Here is a 27,334-nt window from a genome sequence, read left to right as displayed (position 1 = left end):
ACCAGGCTCCTCCGTCCACGGGACTTTCCAGGCAAGAGTACTGGAGAGGGTGCCATTGCCTCCTCCTCTTTAGCAGCTGGGGGACGGTTATCCACTCCAGTATTCTTGCCTGGAGAATTCCATGGACAGAGAAGACTGGTGGACTACCTTCCATGGGATCACAAAGATTGGGACACAGCTGAGTGCCTAACATTTTCACTTCCCTTCTCTCTCACTGTGGACCCCCACATGTCCCCTGAAGGAAAATAACAAGGAGAACAAACGGAAACTGAAAAGCCAATAAACAAGCCCCACTGTGTTCTAGACCCAAGGCCTTTTTCCCGCCAGAAGATATTAAGTACAAAGAAACTTACAGTTCCATTTTCAGTGGATGGCAGGGTCAGTTGGCATTTTTTAATACTCTTTACAACCCTGCAAATTAAGGATTATTAGTCACATATCATGAATGAGCAGCCTGCATCTCAGGAGTTAGAACTTTGCCTTTGAAACATTTTAGCTACTTTTGTAGTACAGACATTGATAAACACATTTAAATTAAAAATTTAAAGCAAACAGTTGCAGCCACTTCACTGTACTAGCTCTGATGCATCTGCTCTTTCTTTTCCATATACATTCTTTAAGTAACAAGCCACTGGCCATTCTGTTTTCATTGCAATGCAAACATTGCTTATTCTTTTATTTCCACAGAAGCTCTAAGTACGTGATGAGAAGTTTTTTTTTTTTTTTTCTTTCCCCTAAACCCCCCAGAGTCAATAAGACAATTTCTTTATATTCCCATAAATCCCACTAGGTAAAGAAAATAAATTGGGTCAAATCTGGGGGGGTTAGTAAGTAAAATTCAAGCCTTTTGAATTCCAGACAAAATATGCACACTTGTATTTTGCATTAATTATGAATGCTACTTTTAAAATTATAGTAATATTAAATTGAACCTATGTTTTAGAGTATACATTATAATATGATGACTAAAGCAAAACAATATCTTCTCAACCTGGTATTCTTTAATTCTTCGACCCAAGCTTCCCTTAAAGAAGTCTGTTATCGCTGAGCACTGATTTGAGAAGTTCATGTCAATTTAGAATTTGGATTATGTTAATATGAAGGGTTTTTCAGAGGTTCTTTCACATCTGTATTCCTCAGACTATAGATCATGGGGTTCAACATGGGGAACACCATGGTGTAAAATATAGACACTATCTTGTCCCTCTCAGAGGGATAGCTGGAAGTTGGACGGGAGGAGTAGATGTTGAGAGGGCAGCCATAGTACAAGGTGACAGAAATCGGGGTGGGGGGAGGAGCAGGTGGAGAAGGCCTTGAGGCGGCCCTGGGTGGAGCGGATCCTCTAGATGGTGGTCATGATGAAGAGGTAGGATGCAATTATGAGCAGAATGGGAATGATCACATTGGAGGTCAGGAGGAAGTACAGTATATCCTGGTAGGACTCTTTCACATCACATGCCAACCTCACCAGGGACATCACAGAAAAAGTCACCAATAGCATTGTCACCACAAGAATTCAGTTTGAGTGTGTTACTGGGGCTTATTATTGCATTGACAAAACCCCCAGTATAGGAATATACAGACAAACAGATGCACAGTCTCCTTGACATGACCTGAGCAGAGAGTAGGGAATTGGAAATGGGCACCCCGCAGTCAAAAGCCATGGCAGCCAGAAGATAACACTCACTGTATCCCAGCCCCGCAGAGAAGAAGACTGGACCACACAGCCAGTGAAGGAGATGCTCTTGTCTTCAGAGATGCAGGTCACTAAGACCTTTGGTGTGTACACAAAGGAATAACAGAAATCCAGAAAAGACAGATTCCCAGGGGAAAAATACTTGGGTGTGTGCAGTTGAGAGTAACTGCAGATCAGCACTAGGAAGGTCACAGAGCACAGAGCAGAGTGGACACCAAGGAACTCCTCAAACTGGACCAGCAGTGTCCTGGCTTCTGTTGTGAAGCCAACAAAGGATGGACTCAGCCACTGCGTGGTCGCCTCTCTCCGTGGTTGAAGAGAATCTCCCCTAAAAGGAGAGAAAATGGGAGTCCTGCTTCAATCACAGGGCTCAATGTAAAGAAAATAGTTAAATTGATGTCAGTGTATCAACAGTAAACTTTGAAGTCCAGGATCTAATAATGAAAGTGATCATTCTAAAAAGAGTTTTCATCTTGTAAGAAAACCACTCAGACCTTACCATTACATATATATTGTTAACAAATAAACTTTGGCAGATGGGAATTTTCAAGTCTTTCTTTAAGCACACTTCAATTTGAATCAGGCAGCTCCAAACTGAAAATAGCTCGGAACACTCCAGGGATTAGGAGCTAGGGGAGAAATTTTTATAGAGAAGAGGTGGAATCACAACAAAACAACAAAATATTTCATTGGTTGCATATTAAGCTGTTGCCTTCCTGGGGGAAGTAGAGTTAGCCGTTTGTGATTGTTTTTTCTTTCTTATGTCTCATTTTCTGATCTTTATATTCTCAGATTTGGGTTTTGTTTTGTGTACAGTCTACTGAGACTTTAGAGCCTCCTCAGTCTAACACCTTCTTAGTTTAATTACTTTAGCTGCTCAGTTCAGTCGCTCAGTTGTGTCCGACTCTTTGCGACCCCACGGAATTTAACAGTATGCAGTTCTAAATTTCTGAAGTTGATTATTATTTCTTACTTTAGTAAAGATTGTTGATAGGTCCACACCATTTCTGTCTTTTATTGAGCTGAATTTTGCATGAAATTTCAAAAGCCTTTGACTACGCCAAAGCCTTTGACTGTGTGGATCACAATAAACTGGAAAATTCTTAAAGAGATGGGAATACCAGACCATCTGACTTGCCTCTTGAGAAACCTGTATGCAGATCAGGAAGCAGCAGTTAGAACTGGACATGGAACAACAGACTGGCTCCAAATAGGAAAAGGAATATGTCAAGGCTGTATATTGTCACCCTGCTTATTTAACTTATATGCAGAGTACATCATGAGAAATGCTGGGCTGGAATCAAAATTGCTGGGAGAAATATCAATAAACTCAGATATGCAGATGGCACCACCCTTATGTCAGAAAGTGAAGAGGAACTATAGAGCCTCTTGATGAACATGAAAGAGGAGAGTGAAAAAGTTGGCTTAAAGCTCAACATTCAGGAAACTAAGATCATGGCATCTGGTCCCATCACTTCATGGCAAATAGATGGGGAAACAATGGAAACAGTGGCTGACTTTATTTTTCTTGGCTCCAAAATCACTGCAGATGGTGATTGCAGCCATGAAATTAAAAGACACTTACTTCTTGGAAGGAAAATTATGACCAACCTAGACAGCATATTAAAAAGCAGAGACATTACTTTGCCAACAAAGGTGCATCTAGTCAAGGCTATAGTTTTTTCCAGTAGTCATGTATGGACATGAGATTTGGACTATAAAGAAAGCTGAGCGCAGAACAATTGATGTTTTGTTTGTTTGTTTTGTTTTTTTTTTTTTACACTGGGAAGACCCAGAGGGATCACGTAGAGAAGGAGGTGGGAGGGGGGATCGGGATGGGAAATACATGTAAATCCATGGCTGATTCATGTCAATGTATGACAAAAACCAATACAATATTGTAAAGTAATTAGCCTCTAACTAATAAAAATAAATGAAAAAAAAAAAAAAAAAAGAATTGATGCTTTTGAGCTGTGGTGTTGGAGAAGTCTCTTGAGAGTCCCTTGGACTGCAAGGAGATCCAACAAGTCCATCTTAAAAGAGATCAGTCCTGGGTGTTCATTGGAAGGACTGATGTTGAAGCCGAAACTCCAATATTTTGGCCACCTGATGCAAAGAGCTGACTCATTGAAGAAGACCCTGATGTTGGGAAAGATTGAAGGCAGGGAAAGAAGGGGATGACAGAGGATGAGATGGTTAGATGGCATCACTGACTCAATGGACATGAGTTTGGGTGGACTCCAGGGTTTGGTGATGGACAAGGAGGCCTGGTGTGCTGCGGTTCATTGGGTCTCAAAGACTGAGAGACTGAACTGAACTGAACTGAAAGATTGTTGAAATAAAGAGAGGATGTATTTGCAATATCTGTCTTTTATATTTTGGTGCTCTTTGTAGTGTCTGTTTTCCTTTTTATTAAATGTGTTACTTCATAGCTTAAAATTTACTTACTTGTTTATATCAAATATTAATTCCATTTATTGTTCAAATTGAAGTACAACAATGTTGCATTCTTTCTACAGTACTTCATTTATAAGTACATGTATAAATGAAGTAGCACTTCATTTATATGTGTGTGTGTGTGTGTGTGTGTGTGTATTCATAATGTATATATATGTGTGTGTAAATATATATACATTTTTATATTCTTTTTCATTATGGTTCATCATAGTATACTGAATATAGTTCTCTTTGCAATACATTAAGATGTTGTTGTTTGTCCATTCTGTATATAATAACTTACATCTACTAAAGCCAATCTACTACTCCATCCCTCCCCCCAATCCCTCACCCTTGCTAACTACAAATCTGTTCTCTATATCCATGTAGACTTTCCTATTTTACATATTTTTTAAAACAGTAAAGTATTTTTTAAGTGCTTTTATATGTTGGGACACTTTACAGTCTTTCTAGATTCATGCAACTTAGTAATATCTCTTGGGATAAGAAAATATTAAATTACACGGAAAAATAAATAAATAACAAACCTACACACGTATATGTTTGGGAAAACATAGAGAGAGGGGTGGTATACAATAAAAGGGTTATAAAGTACACAGAATTACCTATGTGTTTTATGTAATTGACAGTAAGGAAAAATATATAACAATATTCTAAAGAATCAATTTTAAATGTAATTTGTAATTACTGCATAAGTAACAAAGTACTATAAATTTCTACACCGTTTGAATTTCTTATTGCTTTTATAGTTTTATTTTTGAGTTTTAACCTTTTTTTTCATTTATTTTTATTAGTTGGAGGCTAATTACTTTACAATATTGTAGTGGTTTTTGTTATACATTGACTTGAATTACCCATGGATTTACATGTATTCCCCATCCCAATCCCCCTTCCCAACTCCCTCTCTACCCGCTCCCTCTGGGTCTTCCCAGTGCACCAGGCCCGAGCACTTACTTGTCTCATGCATCCAACCTGGGCTGGTGATCTGTTTCACCCAAGATAATATACATGTTTCGATGCTGTTCTGTTGAAACATCCCACCCTCGCCTTCTCCCACAGAGTCCAAAAGTCTGTTCTGTACATCTGTGTCTCTTTTTCTGTTTTGCGTATAAGGTTATCATTACCATCTTTCTAAATTCCATATATATGTGTTAGTATACTGTAGTGATCCTTATCTTTCTGGCTTACTTCACTCTGTATAATGGGCTCCAGTTTCATCCATCTCATTAGAACTGATTCAAATGAATTCTTTTTAATGGCTGAGTAATATTCCATGGTGTATATGTACCACAGCTTCCTTATCCATTCGTCTGCTGATAGGCATCTAGGTTGCTTCCATGTCCTGGCTATTATAAACAGTGCTGCGATGAACATTGGGGTGCACGTGTCTCTTTCAGATCTGGTTTCCTCGGTGTGTATGCCCATTTTCGTTTCTAATTTTGTTAATTTGGTACTTCCCTCTTCGTTTCTTAATGAGTCTTGCTAATGGTTTGTCAATTTTGTTTATTTTTTTAAAAAACCAGCTTTTAGCTTTGTTGATTTTTGCTATGGTCTCTTTAGTTTCTTTTGCATTTATTTCTGCCCTAATTTTTAAGATTTCTTTCCTTCGACTAACCCTGGGGTTCTTCACTTCTCCCTTCTCTAGGTGCTTTAGGTGTAGAGTTAGGTTATTTGCCTTTTTTCTTGTTTCTTGAGGTATGCCTGTAATGCTATGAATCTTCCCTTAGCACTGCCTTTACAGTGTCCCATAGGTTTGGGTTGTTGTGTTTTCATTTTCATCCATTTCCATGCATATTTAGATTTCTTTTTTGATTTCTTCTATGATTTGTTGGTTATTCAGAAGCATGTTGTTTAGTCTCCATATGTTTGAATTTTTAATAATTTTCTTTCTGTAATTGAGATCTGATCTTACTGCTCTGTGGTCAGAAAAGATGACTGGAATGATTTCATTTTTTTTGAATTTACCAAGACTAGATTTATGGCCCAGGATGTGATTTATTCTGGAGAAGGTTCCATGTGCACTTGAGAAAAAGGTGAAGTTGATTGTTTTGGGGTGAACCGTCCTATAGATGTCAATTAGGTCTAGCTGGACCATTGTGTCATTTAAAGTTTGTTTTTCCTTGTTAATTTTCTGTTTAGTTGATCTATCCATAGTTGTGAGTGGAGTATTAAAGTCTCCCACTACTATTGTGTTACTATTCATTTCCTCTTTCATATTCGTTAGCGTTTGCCGTACATACTGTGGTGCTCCTATATTGGGTGCATATATATTTATAATTGTTATATCTTCTTCTTGGATTGATCCTTTGATCATTATGTAGTGTCCTTCTTTGTCTCTTTTCACAGCCTTTATTTGAAAGTCTATTTATCTGATATGAGTATTGCGACTCCTGCTTTCTTTTGGTCTCCGTTTGTGTGAAATATTTTTTCCAGCCCTTCACTTTTAGTCTGTATGTGTCCCTTGTTTTGAGGTGGGTCTCTTGTAGACAGCATATATAGGTATCCATTCAGCCAATCTTTGTCTTTTGGTTGGGGCATTCAGCCCATTTACATTTAAGGTAATTATTGATAGGTATGGTCCCATTGCAATTTACTTTGTTGTTTTGGGTTCACGTTTTGGTTTTTTTTTCCCTTTATTTATTTATTTTTTTTTCAGTGGGTTTTGTCATACATTGATATGAATCAGCCATAGATTTACACGTATTCCCTATCCCGATCCCCCCTCCCACCTCCCTCTCCACCCGATTCCTCTGGGTCTTCCCAGTACACCAGGCAAGAGCACTTGTCTCATGCATCCCACCTGGGCTGGTGATCTGTTTCACCATAGATAATATACATGCTGTTCTTTCGAAACATCCCACCCTCACCTTGTCCCACAGATTTCAAAAGTCTGTTCTGTACTTCTGTGTCTCTTTTTCTGTTTTGCATATAGGGTTGTCGTTACCATCTTTCTAAATTCCATATATATGTGTTAGTATGCTGTAATGTTCTTTATCTTTCTGGCTTACTTCACTCTGTATAATGGGCTCCAGTTTATTCCATCTCATTAGAACTGGTTCAAATGAATTCTTTTTAACGGCTGAGTAATATTCCATGGTGTATATGTACCACAGCTTCCTTATCCATTCATCTGCTGATGGGCATCTAGGTTGCTTCCATGTCCTGGCTATTATAAACAGTGCTGCGATGAACATTGGGGTGCACGTGTCTCTTTCAGATCTGGTTTCCTCGGTGTGTATGCCCATTTTCGTTTCTAATTTTGTTAATTTGGTACTTCCCTCTTCGTTTCTTAATGAGTCTTGCTAATGGTTTGTCAATTTTGTTTATTTTTTTAAAAAACCAGCTTTTAGCTTTGTTGATTTTTGCTATGGTCTCTTTAGTTTCTTTTGCATTTATTTCTGCCCTAATTTTTAAGATTTCTTTCCTTCGACTAACCCTGGGGTTCTTCACTTCTCCCTTCTCTAGGTGCTTTAGGTGTAGAGTTAGGTTATTTGCCTTTTTTCTTGTTTCTTGAGGTATGCCTGTAATGCTATGAATCTTCCCTTAGCACTGCCTTTACAGTGTCCCATAGGTTTGGGTTGTTGTGTTTTCATTTTCATCCATTTCCATGCATATTTAGATTTCTTTTTTGATTTCTTCTATGATTTGTTGGTTATTCAGAAGCATGTTGTTTAGTCTCCATATGTTTGAATTTTTAATAATTTTCTTTCTGTAATTGAGATCTGATCTTACTGCTCTGTGGTCAGAAAAGATGACTGGAATGATTTCATTTTTTTTGAATTTACCAAGACTAGATTTATGGCCCAGGATGTGATTTATTCTGGAGAAGGTTCCATGTGCACTTGAGAAAAAGGTGAAGTTGATTGTTTTGGGGTGAACCGTCCTATAGATGTCAATTAGGTCTAGCTGGACCATTGTGTCATTTAAAGTTTGTTTTTCCTTGTTAATTTTCTGTTTAGTTGATCTATCCATAGTTGTGAGTGGAGTATTAAAGTCTCCCACTACTATTGTGTTACTATTCATTTCCTCTTTCATATTCGTTAGCGTTTGCCGTACATACTGTGGTGCTCCTATATTGGGTGCATATATATTTATAATTGTTATATCTTCTTCTTGGATTGATCCTTTGATCATTATGTAGTGTCCTTCTTTGTCTCTTTTCACAGCCTTTATTTGAAAGTCTATTTATCTGATATGAGTATTGCGACTCCTGCTTTCTTTTGGTCTCCGTTTGTGTGAAATATTTTTTCCAGCCCTTCACTTTTAGTCTGTATGTGTCCCTTGTTTTGAGGTGGGTCTCTTGTAGACAGCATATATAGGTATCCATTCAGCCAATCTTTGTCTTTTGGTTGGGGCATTCAGCCCATTTACATTTAAGGTAATTATTGATAGGTATGGTCCCATTGCAATTTACTTTGTTGTTTTGGGTTCACGTTTTGGTTTTTTTTTCCCTTTATTTATTTATTTTTTTTTCAGTGGGTTTTGTCATACATTGATATGAATCAGCCATAGATTTACACGTATTCCCTATCCCGATCCCCCCTCCCACCTCCCTCTCCACCCGATTCCTCTGGGTCTTCCCAGTACACCAGGCAAGAGCACTTGTCTCATGCATCCCACCTGGGCTGGTGATCTGTTTCACCATAGATAATATACATGCTGTTCTTTCGAAACATCCCACCCTCACCTTGTCCCACAGATTTCAAAAGTCTGTTCTGTACTTCTGTGTCTCTTTTTCTGTTTTGCATATAGGGTTGTCGTTACCATCTTTCTAAATTCCATATATATGTGTTAGTATGCTGTAATGTTCTTTATCTTTCTGGCTTACTTCACTCTGTATAATGGGCTCCAGTTTATTCCATCTCATTAGAACTGGTTCAAATGAATTCTTTTTAACGGCTGAGTAATATTCCATGGTGTATATGTACCACAGCTTCCTTATCCATTCATCTGCTGATGGGCATCTAGGTTGCTTCCATGTCCTGGCTATTATAAACAGTGCTGTAATAAACATTGGGGTGCACGTGTCTCTTTCAGATCTGGTTTCCTCAGTGTGTATGCCCAGAAGTGGGATTGCTAGGTCATATGGCAGTTCTATTTCCAGTTTTTTAAGAAATCTCCACACTGTTCTCCATAGCGGCTGTACTAGTTTGCATTCCCACCAACAGTGTAAGAGAGTTCCCGTTTCTCCACACCCTCTCCAGCATTTATTGCTTGTAGACTTTTGGATAGCAGCCATCCTGACTGGCGTGTAATGGTACCTCATTGTGGTTTTGATTTGCATTTCTCTGATAATGAGTGATGTTGAGCATCTTTTCATGTGTTTGTTAGCTATCTCTATGTCTTCTTTGGAGAAATGTCTGTTTAGTTCTTTGGCCCATTTTTTGATTGGGTCATTTATTTTTCTGGAGTTGAGCTGCAGGAGTTGCTTGTATATTTTTGAGATTAATCCTTTGTCTGTTTCTTCATTTGCTATTATTTTCTCCCAATCTGAGGGCTGTCTTTTCACCTTACTTATAGTTTCCTTTGTTGTGCAAAAGCTTTTAAGTTTCATTAGGTCCCATTTGTTTAGTTTTGCTTTTATTTCCAATATTCTGGGAGGTGGGTCATAGAGGATCTTGCTGTGATTTATGTCGGAGAGTGTTTTGCCTATGTTCTCCTCTAGGAGTTTTATAGTTTCTGGTCTTACATTTAGATCTTTATTTATTTATTTATTTTTTCCAGTAGGTTTTGTCATACATTGATATGAATCAGCCATGGATTTACATGTACATTTAGATCTTTAATCCATTTTGAGTTTATTTTTGTGTATGGTGTTAGAAAATGTTCTAGTTTCAGAAAGTGTTCTAGTTTCATTCTTTTACAAGTGGTTGACCAGTTTTCCCAGCACCACTTGTTAAAGATGTTGTCTTTTTTCCATTGTATATCCTTGCCTCCTTTGTCGAAGATAAGGTGTCCATAGGTTCGTGGATTTATCTCTGGGCTTTCTATTCTGTTCCATTGATCTATATTTCTGTCGTTGTGCTAGTACCATACTGTCTTGGTGACTGTGGCTTTGTAGTATAGTCTGAAGTCAGGCAGGTTGATTCCTCCAGTTCCATTCTTCTTTCTCAAGATTACTTTGGCTATTCGAGGTTTTTTGTATTTCCATACAAATTGTGAAATTATTTGTTCTAGTTCTGTGAAAAATACTGTTGGTAGCTTGATAGGGATTGCATTGAATCTATAGATTGCTTTGGGTAGAATAGCCATTTTGACAATATTGCTGGGTTCACGTTTATACAACCTTTCTGTGTTTCCTGTCTAGAGAAGATCCTTTAACATTTGTTGAAGAGCTGGTTTGATGGTGCTGAATTCTCTCAGCTTTTGCTTGTCTGTAAAGCTTTTGAGTTCTCCTTCATGTCTGAATGAGATCCATGCTGGGTACAGTAATCTAGGTTGTAGTTTATTCTCTTTCATTACCCTAAGTATGTCCTGCCATTCCCTTCTGGCCTGGAGAGTTTCTATTGATAGATTAGCTGTTATCCTTATGGGAATCCCTTTGTGTGTTATTTGTTGTTTCTCCCTTGGTGCTTTTAATATTTGTTCTTTGTGTTTGATCTTTGTTCATTTGATTAATATGTGTCTTGGGGTGTTTTGCCTTGGGTTTATCCTGTTTGGGACTCTCTGGGTTTCTTGGACTTGGGTGGCTATTTCCTTCCCCATTTTAGGGAAGTTTTCAGCTATTATCTCCTCGAGTATCTTCTCATGGCCTTTCTTTTTGTCTTCTTCTTCTGGGACTCGTATGATTCGAATGTTGGGGTGTTTCACATTGTCCCAGAGGTCCCTGAGGTTGTCCTCATTTCTTTTGATCCTTTTTTCTTTTTTCCTCTCTGCTTCATTTATTTCCACCATTTTATCTTCTACCTCACTTATCCTATCTTCTGTCTCTGTTATTCTACTCTTGGTTCGCTCCAGACTGTTTTTGATCTCATTTATTGCATCATTCATTTTTAATTGACTCTTTTTTTTATTTCTTCTAGGTCCTTGTTAAACATTTCTTGCATCTTTTCAATCTTTGTCTCCAGGCTATTTATCTGTAACTCCATTTTGTTTTCAAGATTTTGGATCATTTTTGTTATCATTATTCTAAATTCTTTTTCAGGTAGATTCCCTATCTCCTCCTCTTTTGTTTGACTTGGTGGGCATTTTTCATGTTCCTTTACCTGTTGGGTAGTTCTCTGCCTTTTCATCTTGTTTAGATTGCTGTGTCTAGAGTGGGCTTTCTGTATTCTGGAGGTCTGTGGCTCATTTTTATTGTGGAGTTTTCACCCAGTGTGTGGGGTTGGACGATTGGCTTGTCAAGGTTTCCTGGTTAGGGAAGCTTGCGTCGGTGTTCTGGTGTGTGGAACTGGATTTCTTCTCTCTGGAGTGCAATGGAGTGTCCAGTAATGAGTTTTCAGATGGATCTTTGTGTTAGGTGTGACTTTGAGCAACCTGTATGTTGTCGCTAAGGGCTATGTTCCTGCGTTGCTAAAGAATTTGCGTGGTATGTCTTGTTCTGGAGCTTATTGGCTCTTGGGTGGTGGTTGGTTTTGGTGTAGGTATGGAGGCTTTTTGATGGTTTCTTATTACTTAATGTTCCATGTAGTCAGGAGTTTTCTGGTATTCTCAGGTTTTGGGCTTAAGTCTCCTGCCTCTGGATTTCAGTTTTATTCTTCCAGTAGTCTCAAGACTTCTCCAACTATACAGCACTGATAATAAAACTTCCAGGTTAATGGTGAAAAGATTCTCCACCGTGAGGGACACCCAGAGAGGGTCACAGAGTTACATGAAGAAGAGGAGAGGGAGGAGGGAGATAGAGATGAGCAGGAGGAGAAAAAGGGGGACTCAAGAGGAGAGAGACAGATCTACACAGTTATCTGTTCCCAAAGTGTTCTCCGTAGCCCAGACACCCACAAAGATTCACAGAATTGGATTGGGAAGAGAAGGGGAAAGGAGGAAATAGAGGTGTTCTGAGGTAGAAAACAGGGAGTCAAGATTGGGAGAGAATAATCAACACACTCCTGAATAGAAATGGGAACTGAATATTGGATTCTTAAATGTCCAAAATTTATATCACATACTAAAAAACACAGATTAAAAATCTAGCATGGAGGTTAGACTCTTTAAAATACAATATTTAAAAACAAAAACACACAAAAAAATTTAGAAATATATATGAAGTTCAGTTTAAAAATAGGGCTTCTCTCTCTCTCTCTTTTTTTTTTTGCAAGGTTATAATGAAATGAAAATGAAAATTAAGGAATAATAGAGGTGTATTAGAGGACTTTAAAAGGAAATAAGAGAGAAAAACAAGAAAAAGAAAAACAAGAAAAAAAACAAGAAAAAAATGTTTTTCTTAATTAAAAAAATCATTAAAATCTATGAAAATGAAAATTAAGGAGTAATGGGGGAGTAATAGGGAATTTTAAAAGAAAATAATAGAGAAAAAATAAAAAAGAAAAGGAAAGAAAAAAATTTTTTTAATTAAAAAAAATATATATATATATATATCTAGGAATTTCTCTGGAGCTGTTGCGGTCAGTGTGGGTTCAGTTCTGTTTCAGATAGCTCCTCATTCCAGCTTACACTTCTCGATATCTATAGGCCCCTTCCTGTGTAGTCGGTGTTACCTACAGGAATTTTAATCTGTTGCACCACTCCTTTCAGAAGCGGTTCCCTTTGTTTATTTGGCTTCTGTTTGCCATCTCTTCGGTGCCTAATTTCCGCCCTGACACAGGTGGGCGGAGGTGATCTCTTATTTAGGTTCGCTAGTTCAGTCCTGCTACAGGGAGGGCGAGGCGCTGCAGACAGATATCGCTGTGTGTGGGTAGCACTCACCGTGTTCCGGCCACACTGGGTTTGCCCCTGCTCACGGGTGTGTGTGCTTTCCCGTCTACACTGCTCAGGCTCCCAGATGCTCTATAGGGAGTGTGCCCTGTGTTGCGTGCGGTTCCTGTTTTCCGGTACTCCACAAAAGCGCGGACTCGGTTGTGCCTCCGTTTTGTGCTTTTCCTGGCCTGAGCGGCTCAGGCAGCCAAGGGCTTGACGGGTGCACTCTCCCCTCCGCGGCCCCAGCCTCAGTTTACGCGTGTGCAGTTTGGGTGCCAGCGGCTTGTGTTTGTTCTCAAGAGCTGGCCTCTAGCCGCAACACTCCCAGCGTGGCGGATGTCGACCATCCAGAATCTCAGGAAGTCTTTGGATAGAAACTGGAGGCCTGTTTGTAGTGTGGGAGGGGATGCCGCCTCTGGGGCCGAGTTTGCCCCTTTCCCCTCCCCCCTGCCTCCTACCTCCGGTGGGGATTGACCGGTCCACCACTGGCTAGCTCTTCTCTGGAGTTTCTCAGTCCCTTTGTTTTGTGAACAGCCGGCAGTGTGTTCAGGCTGGTTAATTTTCTCTCTTGCTATCCCACAGTTTAAAAAAGCTCCCTCCAATTGCTCTCAGGGCCTTCAGGCCTGGTCCTTACCCTAAGCAATGCCGCCCTCTCCTCTCCATTCCGCCCCCACTTGCTGGTGGTGGATGCAGGCATCTGGGTTACTTTTCTGCTGGGAGTTGCTTTTAGGCACATAATCTGTGGGCCTTATTTAATTTTTCCTCCCAGTTAGGTTGCCCTCCGAGGTTCAAAAACTTCCCCCAGACCCACTAGTGCGAGGGTTTCCTGGTGTTTGGAAACTTCCTCTATTAAGACTCCCTTCCCAGGATGGGTCTCCGTCCCTAGCTCTTTTGTCTCTCTTTTTATCTTTTATATTTTGTCCTACCTCCTTTTGAAGACAATGGGTTGCTTTGCTGAGCGCCTGATGTCCTCTGCTAGCGGTCAGAAGTTGTTTTGTGAAATTTGCTCAGCGTTCAATTGTTCTTTCGATGAATTTGTAGAGGAGAAAGTGGTCTCCCCATCCTATCCTCCGCCAACTTGACTCCTCCCCCCAAAGCTTGAGTTTTTATAAACAACATGATATATTTATATTTGATGTTATAGTTTAATGTTTCTAGAAAGTCAGAACAAGGTTGTAGAGAGTATGAAAAAAAAAACTCTTAATTTGACTACCAAATATAGATATAAGGGTAACTATATATTAGGGTATAATGTAGGAAAACCTAGTACAGTTGAATAGTTAGAATGACCGATAGTGTTTGAAAGCTTGTCATTATTAATGCATTTAATTACCATGAGAGTATTATACCGTAGTTAGTACCATTTGACACATTCTTCATATGAGAAAAAAAGCACTGTGAATATAGTTCACCCAACCGCACTCAGAGCTATTAAATATTGGATCTGATATTCTACCAAGGTAGATTGACCTCAGAAGGAATACCCATAATAGTATCTATATTCTTATTTATGATTGATTTCAGCAAACCTGCAAAAATTTTAGGTATATAATAACAAAAAATTCAGCCTCAATATGCTGGAATTTTGCCCACTCTCACCACTACTATTCAACATAGTTTTGGAAGTTTTGGCCACAGCAATCAGAGCAGAAAAAGAAATAAAAAGAATCCAGATTGGAAAAGAAGACCTAAAACTCTCACTGTTTGCAGATGACATAATCCTCTACATAGAAAACCCTAAAGACTCTACCAGAAAATTACTAGAGTTAATCAATGAATATAGTAAAGTTTCAGGATATAAAATTAACACACAGAAATTCCTTGCATTCCTATACACTAACAATGAGAAAACAGAAAGAGAAATTAAGGAAACAATACCATTCACCATTGCAACAAAAAGAATAAAATACTCAGGAGTATATCTACCTAAAGAAACAAAAGACCTATACATAGAAAACTATAAGACACTGATGAAAGAAATCAAAGAGGACACAAATAGATGGAGAAATATACCATGTTCATGCATTGGAAGATTCAATATTGTGTAAATGACTATACTACCCAAAGCAATCTGTAGATTCAATGCAATCCCTATCAAGCTACCAACGGTATTTTTCACAGAACTAGAACAAACAATTTCACAATTAGTATGGAAATACAAAAAACCTCGATTAGCCAAAGCAATCTTGAGAAAGAAGAATGGAACTGGAGGAATCAATCTGCCTGACTTCAGGCCCTACTATAAAGCCACAGTCATCAAGACAATATGGTACTAGCAAAAAGACAGAAATATAGATCAATGGAACAGAATAGAAAGCCCAGAGATAAATCCACAAACCTATGGACACCTTATCTTCGACAAAGGAGGCAAGGATATACAATGGAAAAAAGACAAACTCTTAAACAAGTGGTGCTGGGAAAACTGATCAACCACTTGTAAAAGAATGAAACTGGAACACTTTCTAACACCATACACAAAAATAAACTCAAAATGGATTAAAGATCTAAATGTAAGACCAGAAACTATAAAACTCCTAGAGGAGAACATAGGCAAAACACTCTCTGACAGAAATCACAGCAAGATCCTCTATGACCCACCTCCCAGAATATTGGAAATGAAAGCTAAAATAAACAAATGGGACCTAATGAAACTTAAAAGCTTTTGCACAATAAAGGAAACGATAAGCAAGGTGAAAAGACAGCCCTTAGAATGGGAGAAAATAATAGCAAATGAAGAAACAGACAAAGGATTAATCTCAAAAATATACAAGCAACTCCTGCAGTTCAATTCCTGAAAAATAAATGACCCAATCAAAAAATGGGCCAAAGATCTAAACAGACATTTCTCCAAAGAAGACATACAGATGGCTAACAAACATGAAAAGATGCTCAACAGCACTCATTATCAGAGAAATGCAAATCAAAACTTCAATGAGGTACTATTACACGCCAGTCAGAATGGCTGCTATCCAAAAGTCTACAAGCAATAAATGCTGGAGAGGGTGTGGAGAAAAGGCACCCCTCTTACACTGTTGGTGGGAATGCAAACTAGTACAGCCACTATGGAGAACAGTGTGGAGATTCTTTAAAAAACTGGAAATAGAACTGCCATATGATCCAACAATCTCGCTTCTGGGCGTACATACTGAGGAAACCAGATCTGAAAGAGACACGTGCACCCCAATGTTCATTGCAGCACTGTTTATAATAGCCAGGACATGGAATCAACCTAGATGCCCATCAGCAGACGAATGGATAAGGAAGCTGTGGTACATACACACTATGGAATACTACTCAGCCATTAAAAAGAATTCATTTGAATCAGTTCTAATGAGATGGATGAAACTGGAGCCCATTATATAGAGTGAAGTAAGCCAGAAAGATAAAGACTAATGCAGCATACTAATGCATATATATGGAATTTAGAAAGATGGTAATGATAACCCTACATGCAAAACAGAAAAAGAGACACAGATGTACAGAACAGACTTTTAGACTCTATGGGAGAGGGCAAGGGTGGGATGTTCAGAGAGAACAGCATTGAATCAAGTATACTATCAAGGGTGAAACAGATCACCAGCCCAGGTTGGATGCATGAGACAAGTGCTCAGGCCTGGTGCACTGGGAAGACCCAGAGGGATTGGATGGGGAGGGGGAGGTTGGGGTTGGGATCGGGATGGGGAACACATGTAAATCCATGGCTGATTCATGTCAACGTATGGCAAAAACCACTACAATATTGTAAAGTAATTCCTCCATCTAATAAATATAAATGAAAAAAAATTAAATAAAAACACAAAAAATTGTTTGTTATATATATAATTGATAATTTGATATAGATAAATTCATATATATACATAATTGTTTGATATATACAGTTTAATGCACCATGCACTGTTCTTTGTTTCCCAATATAATTATTATTGTATTAATGAAATATTGATTTTAACTTTAGTGAACTTCAGTAGCATATACTAAATTATAGACCATATATTCGTATTAATCTTCAAACAATAGGATGCTTGTACAACTTGATAATTCAAAATTAAATCTCTTCCAAAATTTTATTTCTAAATACACACATTGATTGCAGACCCTGATAACATCAACTCTGTATTTCTGGTTCTACAAATCTTGGTATTACTTAGGGAAAGGTTTAAATTATATCACTGTACATATTCTGAAAATATCTCCATTTTATTTGATTCTACCTAAAACCTTCTACCTTTGAGAATAATACTTACTGGAGGCCAAGGTTGGTGAAATAAACTTCTTTCAATATTATCTGTCTATGAAGTATGTCAGCCATAAATTTTTCTCACAAATAAAATGTGAATATCATGTCAGTTGAAATTTTCTGTAGTAAACATGGTTATTTTTTGAGATAAATTATTTTTAATTCTTAATGCAATCATTTTGTTTTCTTCTGTAGGGAAAAGTAAATCAAACTAGAAATTTCATTCAGCTCCTGATCAAATGTAAAAATTTCCAGGAAGTTATGCTTGAAAAGAGTTTCAGGGCCCCACTCTATAGGTACATCAGCAGAGCAAAACGTGCTTTTCATCCCCTCCTAATATTTCCAAGGGTAGTTCATATACTGGGAATTGTTGATAATGAAATGCTTGCTCATCCCTGTGGACCAGTTATCAAGAAAGATTTCTTTGCCTGTCTCCAGGGACAAAATTTCAAGGACCAAAAGCAGCTATGATGGGATTTGAGATGCTAGTTATCTTTTCTCTTAGGAGCCACAAAATGAAGGGCCTAATGGCTTGGTCTACCTTTGTGATGCTCTATATTTATGCCCAGGTCGGTAGAGAAGCTATTTCTGACAAAATATCTACTCTATGACTAAAATCGTCAGGGGCAGAGTGATACGTTTTGACAAAAAAAGTTTGATATTTAAATGTGTAATATTATTTAGGGAGTAAATATGTTTGTTAAAAAGAAAGCAAGAATACAACAAAATTCAAAGAATGATATGAAAAAAACCAAAACTGTGGTAACAATTTAATGAATTTCTCCCAATTATTTTTGTCATGGAGCGCTTATCTGTATACCTCTAGATTTGCATAATCACTATCATACTGTATATTCAGTATCCACTCTCATTTTATAACTAAAAGCCACCTCAAAAACCATAACAAATGCAAAACTATGAGGAGAAAGTTTTTCTTACTTAATATTTTCTAGCACTGGAACTCATTATGTTCATTTTAGTGTTTTTCCTGATTTCAAACTATTCTTATACCATTCATTGTGTCATGTCAGAAACCAAAGCATGATCAGAGATTTTTAAAATCTCTCTTAATTTAATGATGGTCTAGCTTCATTCCCTAATTGATTAAGTTTTAACTATGCTATATATACATAGCATATATATATATATATATATGCATATGGGCTTCCCTGGTGGCTCAGATGGTAAAGAATCTGTCTGCAATGATGGAGAATAGGGTTTGACCCCGGGGGTGGGAAGATCCCCTGGAGGAGGGAATGGCTATGTACTCCAGCATTCTTGCTTGGAGAATTCAGTGGACAGGGTAGCTGGAGGGCTACATTCCATGGTGTTGCAAAAGTCAGACATGACTGAGTGCCTGACACTATCACTTCCATATATATATATACATATATATATATATGTGTATATATATATATATATATATATATGTATATATATATATATATATTCCTTTTTTTCTTTAACCTAGAATGATGGAAAGCACACCAGGGATAAATACTAGGACATTTTGAAAAATATATATGGACATTTAATCATAACTCTGAACAAATAAAATATATTTCTGCTTCTTATGCTTAATAAAAAAAAGTGTGGCCTGTTTTTCTCTTAGAAAGAGAATAGCAAGGCAATATTAAAGCACAGAAATAAAAATTAGATATCTGATTTTATTAGCATTAAATAAATTAAAAATCTTGAAATTATCTACAGAACAGTATATATTCAATACAAGTGAAAATGAAAATATATATACAATTAGAACCACAGTAAATGTAAAGAAGGTTCAACAGTGAGGATGTTTCATACAATTATCAAATCTGAGCATTGTAGTTAATGATGCATGGATGAAAATCCCGGGTAGAGAAAGAATATAATCATTTTAATAATTTTCAATAATGATAATGAAATATCTTGAAGGCAACTAATGTGACTCAGACATGGTGCTTAGAGGAAAAAAAATTGATGTTAAATTAATAAAGAGAATGAGTGATGAATTAAGACAGTATCCTCAATAAGTCCCTAAAATAATGCATAGTGTGTTTCATCAATTGTCACTTACAATACTTTATAATGTAAATATTTTTATTGTAAAATGAAGTTTGCTGGCATCAGGCACCAGTAATACATATCTGAGAAGAAAATTAAAAATTTAAACCAAACATATATATGTGCACTCATAGATCCCTTCACATGAATTGTCTTCAATTATCCCAAAACTGAAGACAAATTATCACTACAGGAAGTTTCTTTTCGATGTATGATACAAAAGAAATCCTAAAACCTTGACTGCAATGATTTGAAGTCATATGAACAAATACAGATCTATGTACACTCATTTCCATATCCTAACCACTAAAGGTAAAAATCATTTTAAAAAGTCTATTAATCTTTATGCTATTTTTAATATACCAGTAAGCAATGTTTTTGAAAGAATTCTAGATAGAATTTTCAACTGAACTAATGTTTTTTTGAGTGCTAATATGCACAGGATGGTCCAAATTCCAAGGCAAGTTATAAACATGATTAAGGAAGAATCATTGATCTTAATAAATTCATCACTTTGTTTCCACAAGCCCAAAAGAGCAAAGAATACATTTACTTATTGTAAATATCATAAATACTACATATGTGTTTGTTTCATGCTGTGGATAGCAATAGTCAAACTATGACTAAACAGACTCTTCTTTCAAAAAACTTACAATCTTGTCTGAGAGAGAGAAGTATAATCCCACATATTTTCTCCTAATAAGTACTTTGTGGATTAATTTTCAGTTCTTTTCAATAAACATTTAAATAAGATTACCCCACTTCCATTACTTCTAAATGATTCATGCACAATGAAGGCAGTACTGAGGCTTTCATCTTTTCCAGGGGCCATTTTATATCAATGCTGAAGAGAGAGTACATTAAACAGGGTTTATGTTCAAGTCTCTTGCCAAGGAAAAATAAAAGGAAAACCCAGTTTCTCTTTTTACTACTATAGATTTAATGAATTTTTTCTGCCCAGTCGGGAGAAATGAGAGTCTCTAAATATACCTCGCAAATGTCACAGTGATATTCTATACCTAGTACTTCATGTTTATACACATACACACAAACATGCATATCATTGTTGTTCAGTTGCTAAGTCGTGTCCGACTCTTTGCGATTGTGTGGATGGCGATAAAACAGCTTCCCTGTCTTCACTATTTCCTGGAGTTTGCTCAAACTCAAGTGCCCTGAGTTGGTGATGCCATCCAACCGTCTCATCCTCTATCACCCCCTTCTCGTCTTCAATCTTTCCCAGCATAAGGATCTTTTCTAATGAGTTGGTTCTTCGCATCAGGTTGCCAAAGTGTTGGAGCTTCAGCTTCGGCATCAGTCCTTCCAAAGAATATTCGGAGTTGATTTCTTTTAGGAGTGACTGGTTTGATCTCCTTGCTGCCCAGGGGACTCTCAAGCGTCTTCTCCAGCACCACAGTTTGAAAACATAATTTCTTCAGTGCTCATCATTCTTTATGGTTCAACTCTCACCTCCATGCAGGATTACTGGAAAAACCATAGATTTGACTATATGAACAGGTGTTCACAAAGTGATGTCTCTGCTTTTTAATACGCTGTCTATATTCTGGTTTTTCTTCAGATCATATAAATCTTTCACCTTTTAATATGCTGACTAGGTTTGTCATAGATTTTCTTCCATGTCATAACTTTTCTTCCGTGGAGCAAGTGTCTTTTAATTTCATGGCTGCTGTCACCATCCACAGTGATTTTGGATCCCAAGAAAATACAATCTGTTACTGTTTACATTTGCCATCTATTTACCATGAAGTGATGTGACCAGATGCCATGATCTTAGTTTTTTGAATGTTGAGTTCTAATCCAGGCTTTTCACTCTCCTCTTTCAACTTCATTAAGAGAGTCTTAGGTTCCTTTTCACTTTCTGTTTTTAGGGTAGTATCATCTTCACAACTGAGGTTGTTGATACTTCTCCCGGCAATCTTGATTCCAGCTTGTGCTTCATCCAGGTGTGAAATTCACATGATGTCCTCTTAATAGATGTTAAATAAGCAGGATGAAAATATAAAATCTTGACCTACTCCTTTCCCAGTTTTGAAGCAATCCATTGTTCCATGGCTGGTTCTAACTGTTGCTTCTTGACCTGAATACAGGTTTTTCAGGAGGCAGGTAAGATGGTCTGGTATTCCCATCTCTTCAAGAATTTTCCACAGTTTGTTGTAATCCATATAAAATTTTTAGCATAGTCAATGAAGCAGTAGAAGATTTTTTATCCCCTGAATTCTATTGCTTTTTCTCTGATAAAATGGATACTGGCAATTTGATCTCCAGTTCCTCTGCCTTTTCTAAATCCAGCTTGTACATCTGGAAGTTCTTGGTTCACATGCTGTTGAAGCCTGTCTTGAAGGATTCTGAGTATTACCTTGGTAGCATGTGAGATGAGAGCAACTGTACTGTAGTTTGAACTTTCTTTGGCATTGGAATGAAAACTGAACTTTTCCAGTCCTGTGGCCACTGTTGAGTTTTCCAAATTTGCTGACATATTGAGTGCAACACTTTAACAGCATCATCTTTTATGATTTTAAATGGCTCAGGTGGAATTCCATCACCTCCACTAGCTTTGTTCATAGTGATGCTTCCAAAGGCCCACTAGAGTTCACATTCCAGGATGTCTGGCTCTAGGTGAGTGACTATGCCATTGTGGTCATCTGGGTCTTTAAGGCCTTTCTTGCACAGTTCTTCTGTATATTCTTGCCACCTCTTCTTACTCTCTTTTGCTTTTCTTAGGTCCTTGCTGTTTCTGTCCGTTGTGCTTTGCACGAAATGTTCCCTTGTTATTTCTAATCTTTAAAAGTTATCAATTCTTTGAACTTAGAGAGACACATTATAGGGATTAAGTATTATAATAGCCAGGACATGGAAGCAACATAGCTGCCCATCAGCAGACGAATGGATAAGGAAGCTGTGGTACATAAACACCATGGAATATTACTCGGCCATTAAAAAGAATTCATTTGAATCAGTTTTAATGAGATGGATGAAACTGGAGCCCATTATACAGAGTGAAGTAAGCCAGAAAGATAAAGACCAATATAGTATACTAACACATATATATGGAATTTAGAAAGATGGTAATGATAACCCTACATGCAAAACAGAAAAAGAGACGCAGATGTACAGAACAGACTTTTGAACTCTGTGGGAGAAGGCGAGTGTGGGATGTTTTGAGAGATCAGCATTGAAACATATATATTATCTAGGGTGAAACAGATCACCAGCCCAGGTTGGATGCATGAGACAAGTAAGTGCTTGGGCCTGGTGCACTGGAAAGACCCAGAGGGATCGGGTGGAGAGGGAGGTGGGAGGGGGGATCGGGATGGGGAATACATGTAAATCCATGGCTGATTCATGTCAATGTACGGCAAAAACCACTACAATATTGTAAAATAATTAGCCTCCAACTAATAAAAATAAATGGGAAAAAAAAAAAAAAAAGAATTACCTTGAATCTCAAAAAAAAAAAAAAAGAGAAATTAAATTTTGCTGTTTTATGCTATACCTCACTGTATAACTTGTACAAACTCTGGGAGATGGTGAGGGGCAGGGAAGCCTGACGTGCTGCAGTCCATAGGGTCTTAAAGAGTTGGACATGAATTGGCAACTGAACAACAACCACTGCAAAAATGTATCCCTTTACCTTGATATCAAGGTAAAGTCAGTTTGTCAAATAGACTAGAAAAATTAAAAAATACCCATAAAAATAAAATGAGGTAATATGCTTTTGAAAGAGGAGAGAGGAGCCAAAAAGTTATTCTTAAACATATGCAAGTGAAAGCAGGTAACAATATCTGTAAATATAAAGTCTAGAAAATGTGAATATCAGAGTAAAAATACATCTTCATAATTTAATGGCATTCAAATATGAAAGGAAATTTTTTAAGTAAAGAAGGGGAAAATAATGCAAGACAAATAAATTTATCGAGAGTTTTGATTTGGTAAAAATAATTTAAACATTTATTTCCTAAAAGAGAGTTTGAATTTTAACATTTAAAAAGTATTTTGTAAAAAAAAACAAACAAAAAAAAACAGACATCATTTTAGATAGAAACCAATATAAATTAAAAAAAAGTTTGTAATCATTATTGTTTGAATATAATGATCTATTTAATTACAAATGTATAGAAAATTATGAAATACTTGGAAAATTTTAAATATATTCTTATGCTTTATGTAGAGAAAATTAAAGGTAATGTACAAAATTTTTAAATAAAGGAAATGTTAGCACTCTACCTGATAAAGCTAATAGGTTGCTGCAATGTTTGATTTCAGTGTAATTTAGTAGCTTTACAACTTGTCTTTGCTACAAATATTAATACAAATGAGACAAGCATTTAAGTAAAAAAAAAACTATTTTTAATAATCATGCCAAACCTATAGAAATCAGGAGAAAAGCAATGAGGTCTTAAAATACATAGAATTTCAGTGAAGAAGCAGTGTACTGAAGCTTGTTGACATGTCACAGAAGTAAGCCTTTTAAAATGATTTCTTTCGGGGGAGGTTCAATCCAAGAGGGAGGGGATGTGTGTGTATCTACCTGATTCAATTCATTGTATTGCAGAAAATAACCAAATCAATCAAAAGTAATTCATAAAAAAGTGAATATTCAATAAGAAAAAGCCATGTACATATAAAATACTGCAGGATTATGAGTGTTCAAACAATAATGGCCAGAGCTTATTCATATGTCCTTAAATGTCATCATTATCTGATTTAATCTTTACAGAATATTTGTGGACCTGGAATTATTATTTATCTTGAGCAAGATAAATTACTATTTTTCTTGAGGAAACTTGAAACTTAAACTTTCAGCAAGCTTTAAAGGGTTATATAAATAAAAGTGCAGCAGATCTAGAATCTAAATTCTGGAATGGTTGGTTGGGTTTGGGCAAGTGCTCATAATCACTCTGTTATGTTGATTCTCCACAAAGTAAAGGAAATAATTTCCAAAATAATTTACTATTCCCAAAACTGAGCTATTTTCCATCATAAAATTCTGGGAAGTTGGTTTATGCATGTGAACTTGTTTGATATAATTTCAAAGATGAAAACTAATCTTTCATTTTGCAAACCAGTTGCCTTTAAAAATGTATGTACATAGACCATGATTTAACATGGTTCATGATTTCCAGTTACAATGTAGATTTCTAAAGGCATATTCTTAGAAATATTTGACATTGTATTTAGTTAATCAGGATGGTTCAATAACAACATAAATACATAAATAATAAATATTACTAATTCCATTTGTTTCTGTAGAGAAAGCAAGGAAATACACTATAGGGATAGGGAAAAATGAGCTTTAAAATTTTTCATCACTGTTATTTTAATTGTTTGGGGCCTTTTCTCTTCTGCATGACTCTTCTGAGAGCATTTTTCACTTCTTTGTTTCGAAGACTATATATGAGTGGATTTAACATGGGGATGACAAGAGTACAAAACACAGAAGCCACATGATCCTTTCCCAAAGAGTAGGACTTACTTGGTTTTGCATACGTAAAAATTGTAGTCCCATAAAAGACGGTGACTGCCAGGAGATGGGAGGCACAAGTAGAGAAGGCTTTTTGTTTCCCTGAAGTGGAAGTAATTTTCAGGATGGTAGACAAGATGGCCACATAGGATGCAGACACCATGATAAGAGACACCAGTAGAGTGGAGCCAGCAAATGTGGATATAATGATTTCAGTGGTGTGTGTGTCAGTGCAGGACAGTGCTACGATCGGGGGTGTCTCACAGAAAAAGTGATAGATTACATTGGAGTCACAGAAATGCAATCTGCTCATGCAAAGCACATTGACAAAGGAGTCCATAAAGCCAATCAAATAAGATCCAAAAAGTATGGAGCAGCAGCGTCTAGTGGACATCACAACCAGGTAATGCAGAGGGTTGCAGATGGCTACATAGCGATCATAGGCCATGGAGGAGAGAAGGAAACATTCAGTGGCGGCAAGGAAGATAAAAAAATTCATCCGGATGAAGCAGTTCAGGTGTGAGATATACTTGTTGGAAGTTAGTAAGTTGTCTAAGGTTTTAGGGGTGATGACACTTGAGTAGCTGAGGTCAAGAAATGACAAGTGACTGAGCAAAAAATACATGGGAGTGTTAAGCTGGGAATCCAGGCGGATTATCAGGATCATCCCCACATTGCCCAGCACAGTGATCAGGTATATCAGGAGAAAGAGGGTACAGAGGGCCAGCCGGATCTCTTCAGAGTCTGTCAGTCCCATGAGGATGAAGTCAGACACATGAGTGATATTCCTTCTGCCCATAGTGTTCAAATGCTCCAAACTGTTGAGATATCAAAGTTGATACTCAGCGAAAAGGTCTTCAAATAATTTGCATTTTCATTGATGACATGACAAATTTATGTTAGCTTAGTGTTTCTAGGATGTGATAATAATGAAGTGTGTAGAGTATGAAGAGAAACATCTTAATTTGATTGCCAAATGTATAAATATAGAAACAGACATAAACTGACACTTGGATATAATATAATAATTGCTAATATATTAAAAACAATTAGGATAGCCCTAACACCATTTCCTTTTGTTAAAATGTTTAATTTTCATTAGACTATTACATCATAGATATTACTATTACCCACATTTTTTAGGTGAGAAAAAGTGCACAGAGAATTTAGATAATTTTTCCAGTCAGGGCTATTTCATGTTTTCTCTGTAATTCTACCAAGATAGATTGATCCCAGAGAGTATGCTCATGATGCTTTATTCCTATTTATAATTAATTTCAGCAAATCTGAAAATAAATGCTAGATATAAAAGGAACAGTGGTAGAATTGTTTTAATGTATTATGTACTGTTCACTGCATTCAAATATTCTTCAATACTAATGAAAAATAAATATCAACCTCTTGACTTCTTAATTGTAAAGTGTTAAAATTATAGCTTCATATTCATATTAATTTCCAAAATATGCATTTTCCTAATTTGACTATTAAAATCAAATTTCTTCTAAAATTAGCAATTTCCTTGCAGACCTTAATTACATCAATTTTATATTTCTGGATCCACAAGTCCTGGAACTTCTTAGGGTAAGAAGAAGAAATGATAGAGCAAGTAATCATTCAAATAATATCAGTAAGAAATGATATAGAAATTATTTAAATGATATCTGTGAGAAATGATACAGATATCATTTAAAAAATGGTACTTGTATGCAGAGACTTCTGATAATTCCTTATTATATTTGAACCTAACAAAAGTCCAACAAAAAAGAACCTAACAAATTTGAGAATAGTACTTACCAGGAGGCCAAGTTAGTGAAAAATCATTTTCTTCTAATATTATCTGCCTAGAAGTATGTCAACCTCAAATTTTGCTCACAATGAAATATGAAGATCTTTTCAGTCAAAAACTTCTGTAATATCTGTTTTCTTTGAGATAAGTTCTTTTGACTTCTTAGTGCATTCATTTTGCTTTATTCTGAGAGAAAAGTTAATCAACATAGAAATTCTGTTCAGCTGGTGATCATGTGTAAATTTTGCCTGGAAGTTGCGTCTAAAAAAGAACATCAAGGCTCTACCATGTAAGGAAACAGAGCAGAGTATGCCTTGCCTCTTATATTAAAAATTTCAAGGTACCTCACATACTGGGGACTGATGTCAATGCAAAATTTCATCATCCCTGTGGACTAGTTTCAAGGAATATTATTTTGTATGTCCCCAAGGACAAGATTTCTTAAACTAAGTGTAGCTATGCTAATGTTTTCAAAAGCTAGTTATCTTTTCTCTTAGGAGTCAGACAGTGAAGAGCATGATGGCTTAATCTTCCTTTGTGATGCTCTATATTTATGCATGTGGTGATAGAGAAACTATTTCTAGAAAAATGCTTGATTACTTTATGACTGGAACCATTAGGGACAAAATGATGCATTTTTCACAATGAAACTTTTATATTTAAATCTGTAACATTATAGGAGTTACTATGTTCATAGAAACAAAATGAAATCTGAAAATATGAAAGGAATTCTAGGCAAGGTTAGAACTAATTTTTTTAAGTTTTATTGAAATATAATTG

General features: G+C 36.7%; 1 protein-coding gene and 1 pseudogene across 1 annotated transcript; both read right to left on the bottom strand.

Moving 5' to 3' along the window:
* Window positions 1-1,092: 1,092 nt before the first annotated feature.
* Window positions 1,093-13,353, bottom strand: LOC133072977 (olfactory receptor 9G19-like; annotated as a pseudogene).
* An 11,266-nt stretch (window positions 13,354-24,619) lies between these two features.
* Window positions 24,620-25,567, bottom strand: LOC133056562 (olfactory receptor 8H1-like). Its single transcript, XM_061141979.1, has one exon. It carries the CDS (start codon window positions 25,565-25,567, stop codon window positions 24,620-24,622), a length of 948 nt encoding a protein of 315 aa, XP_060997962.1.
* Window positions 25,568-27,334: the final 1,767 nt, after the last annotated feature.

This window comes from Dama dama, chromosome 1 (assembly GCF_033118175.1).
Source record: "Dama dama isolate Ldn47 chromosome 1, ASM3311817v1, whole genome shotgun sequence".
In the NCBI taxonomy this organism is placed as follows: Eukaryota; Metazoa; Chordata; class Mammalia; order Artiodactyla; family Cervidae; genus Dama; species Dama dama.
This window is presented reverse-complemented; position numbering and strand designations above follow the sequence as displayed.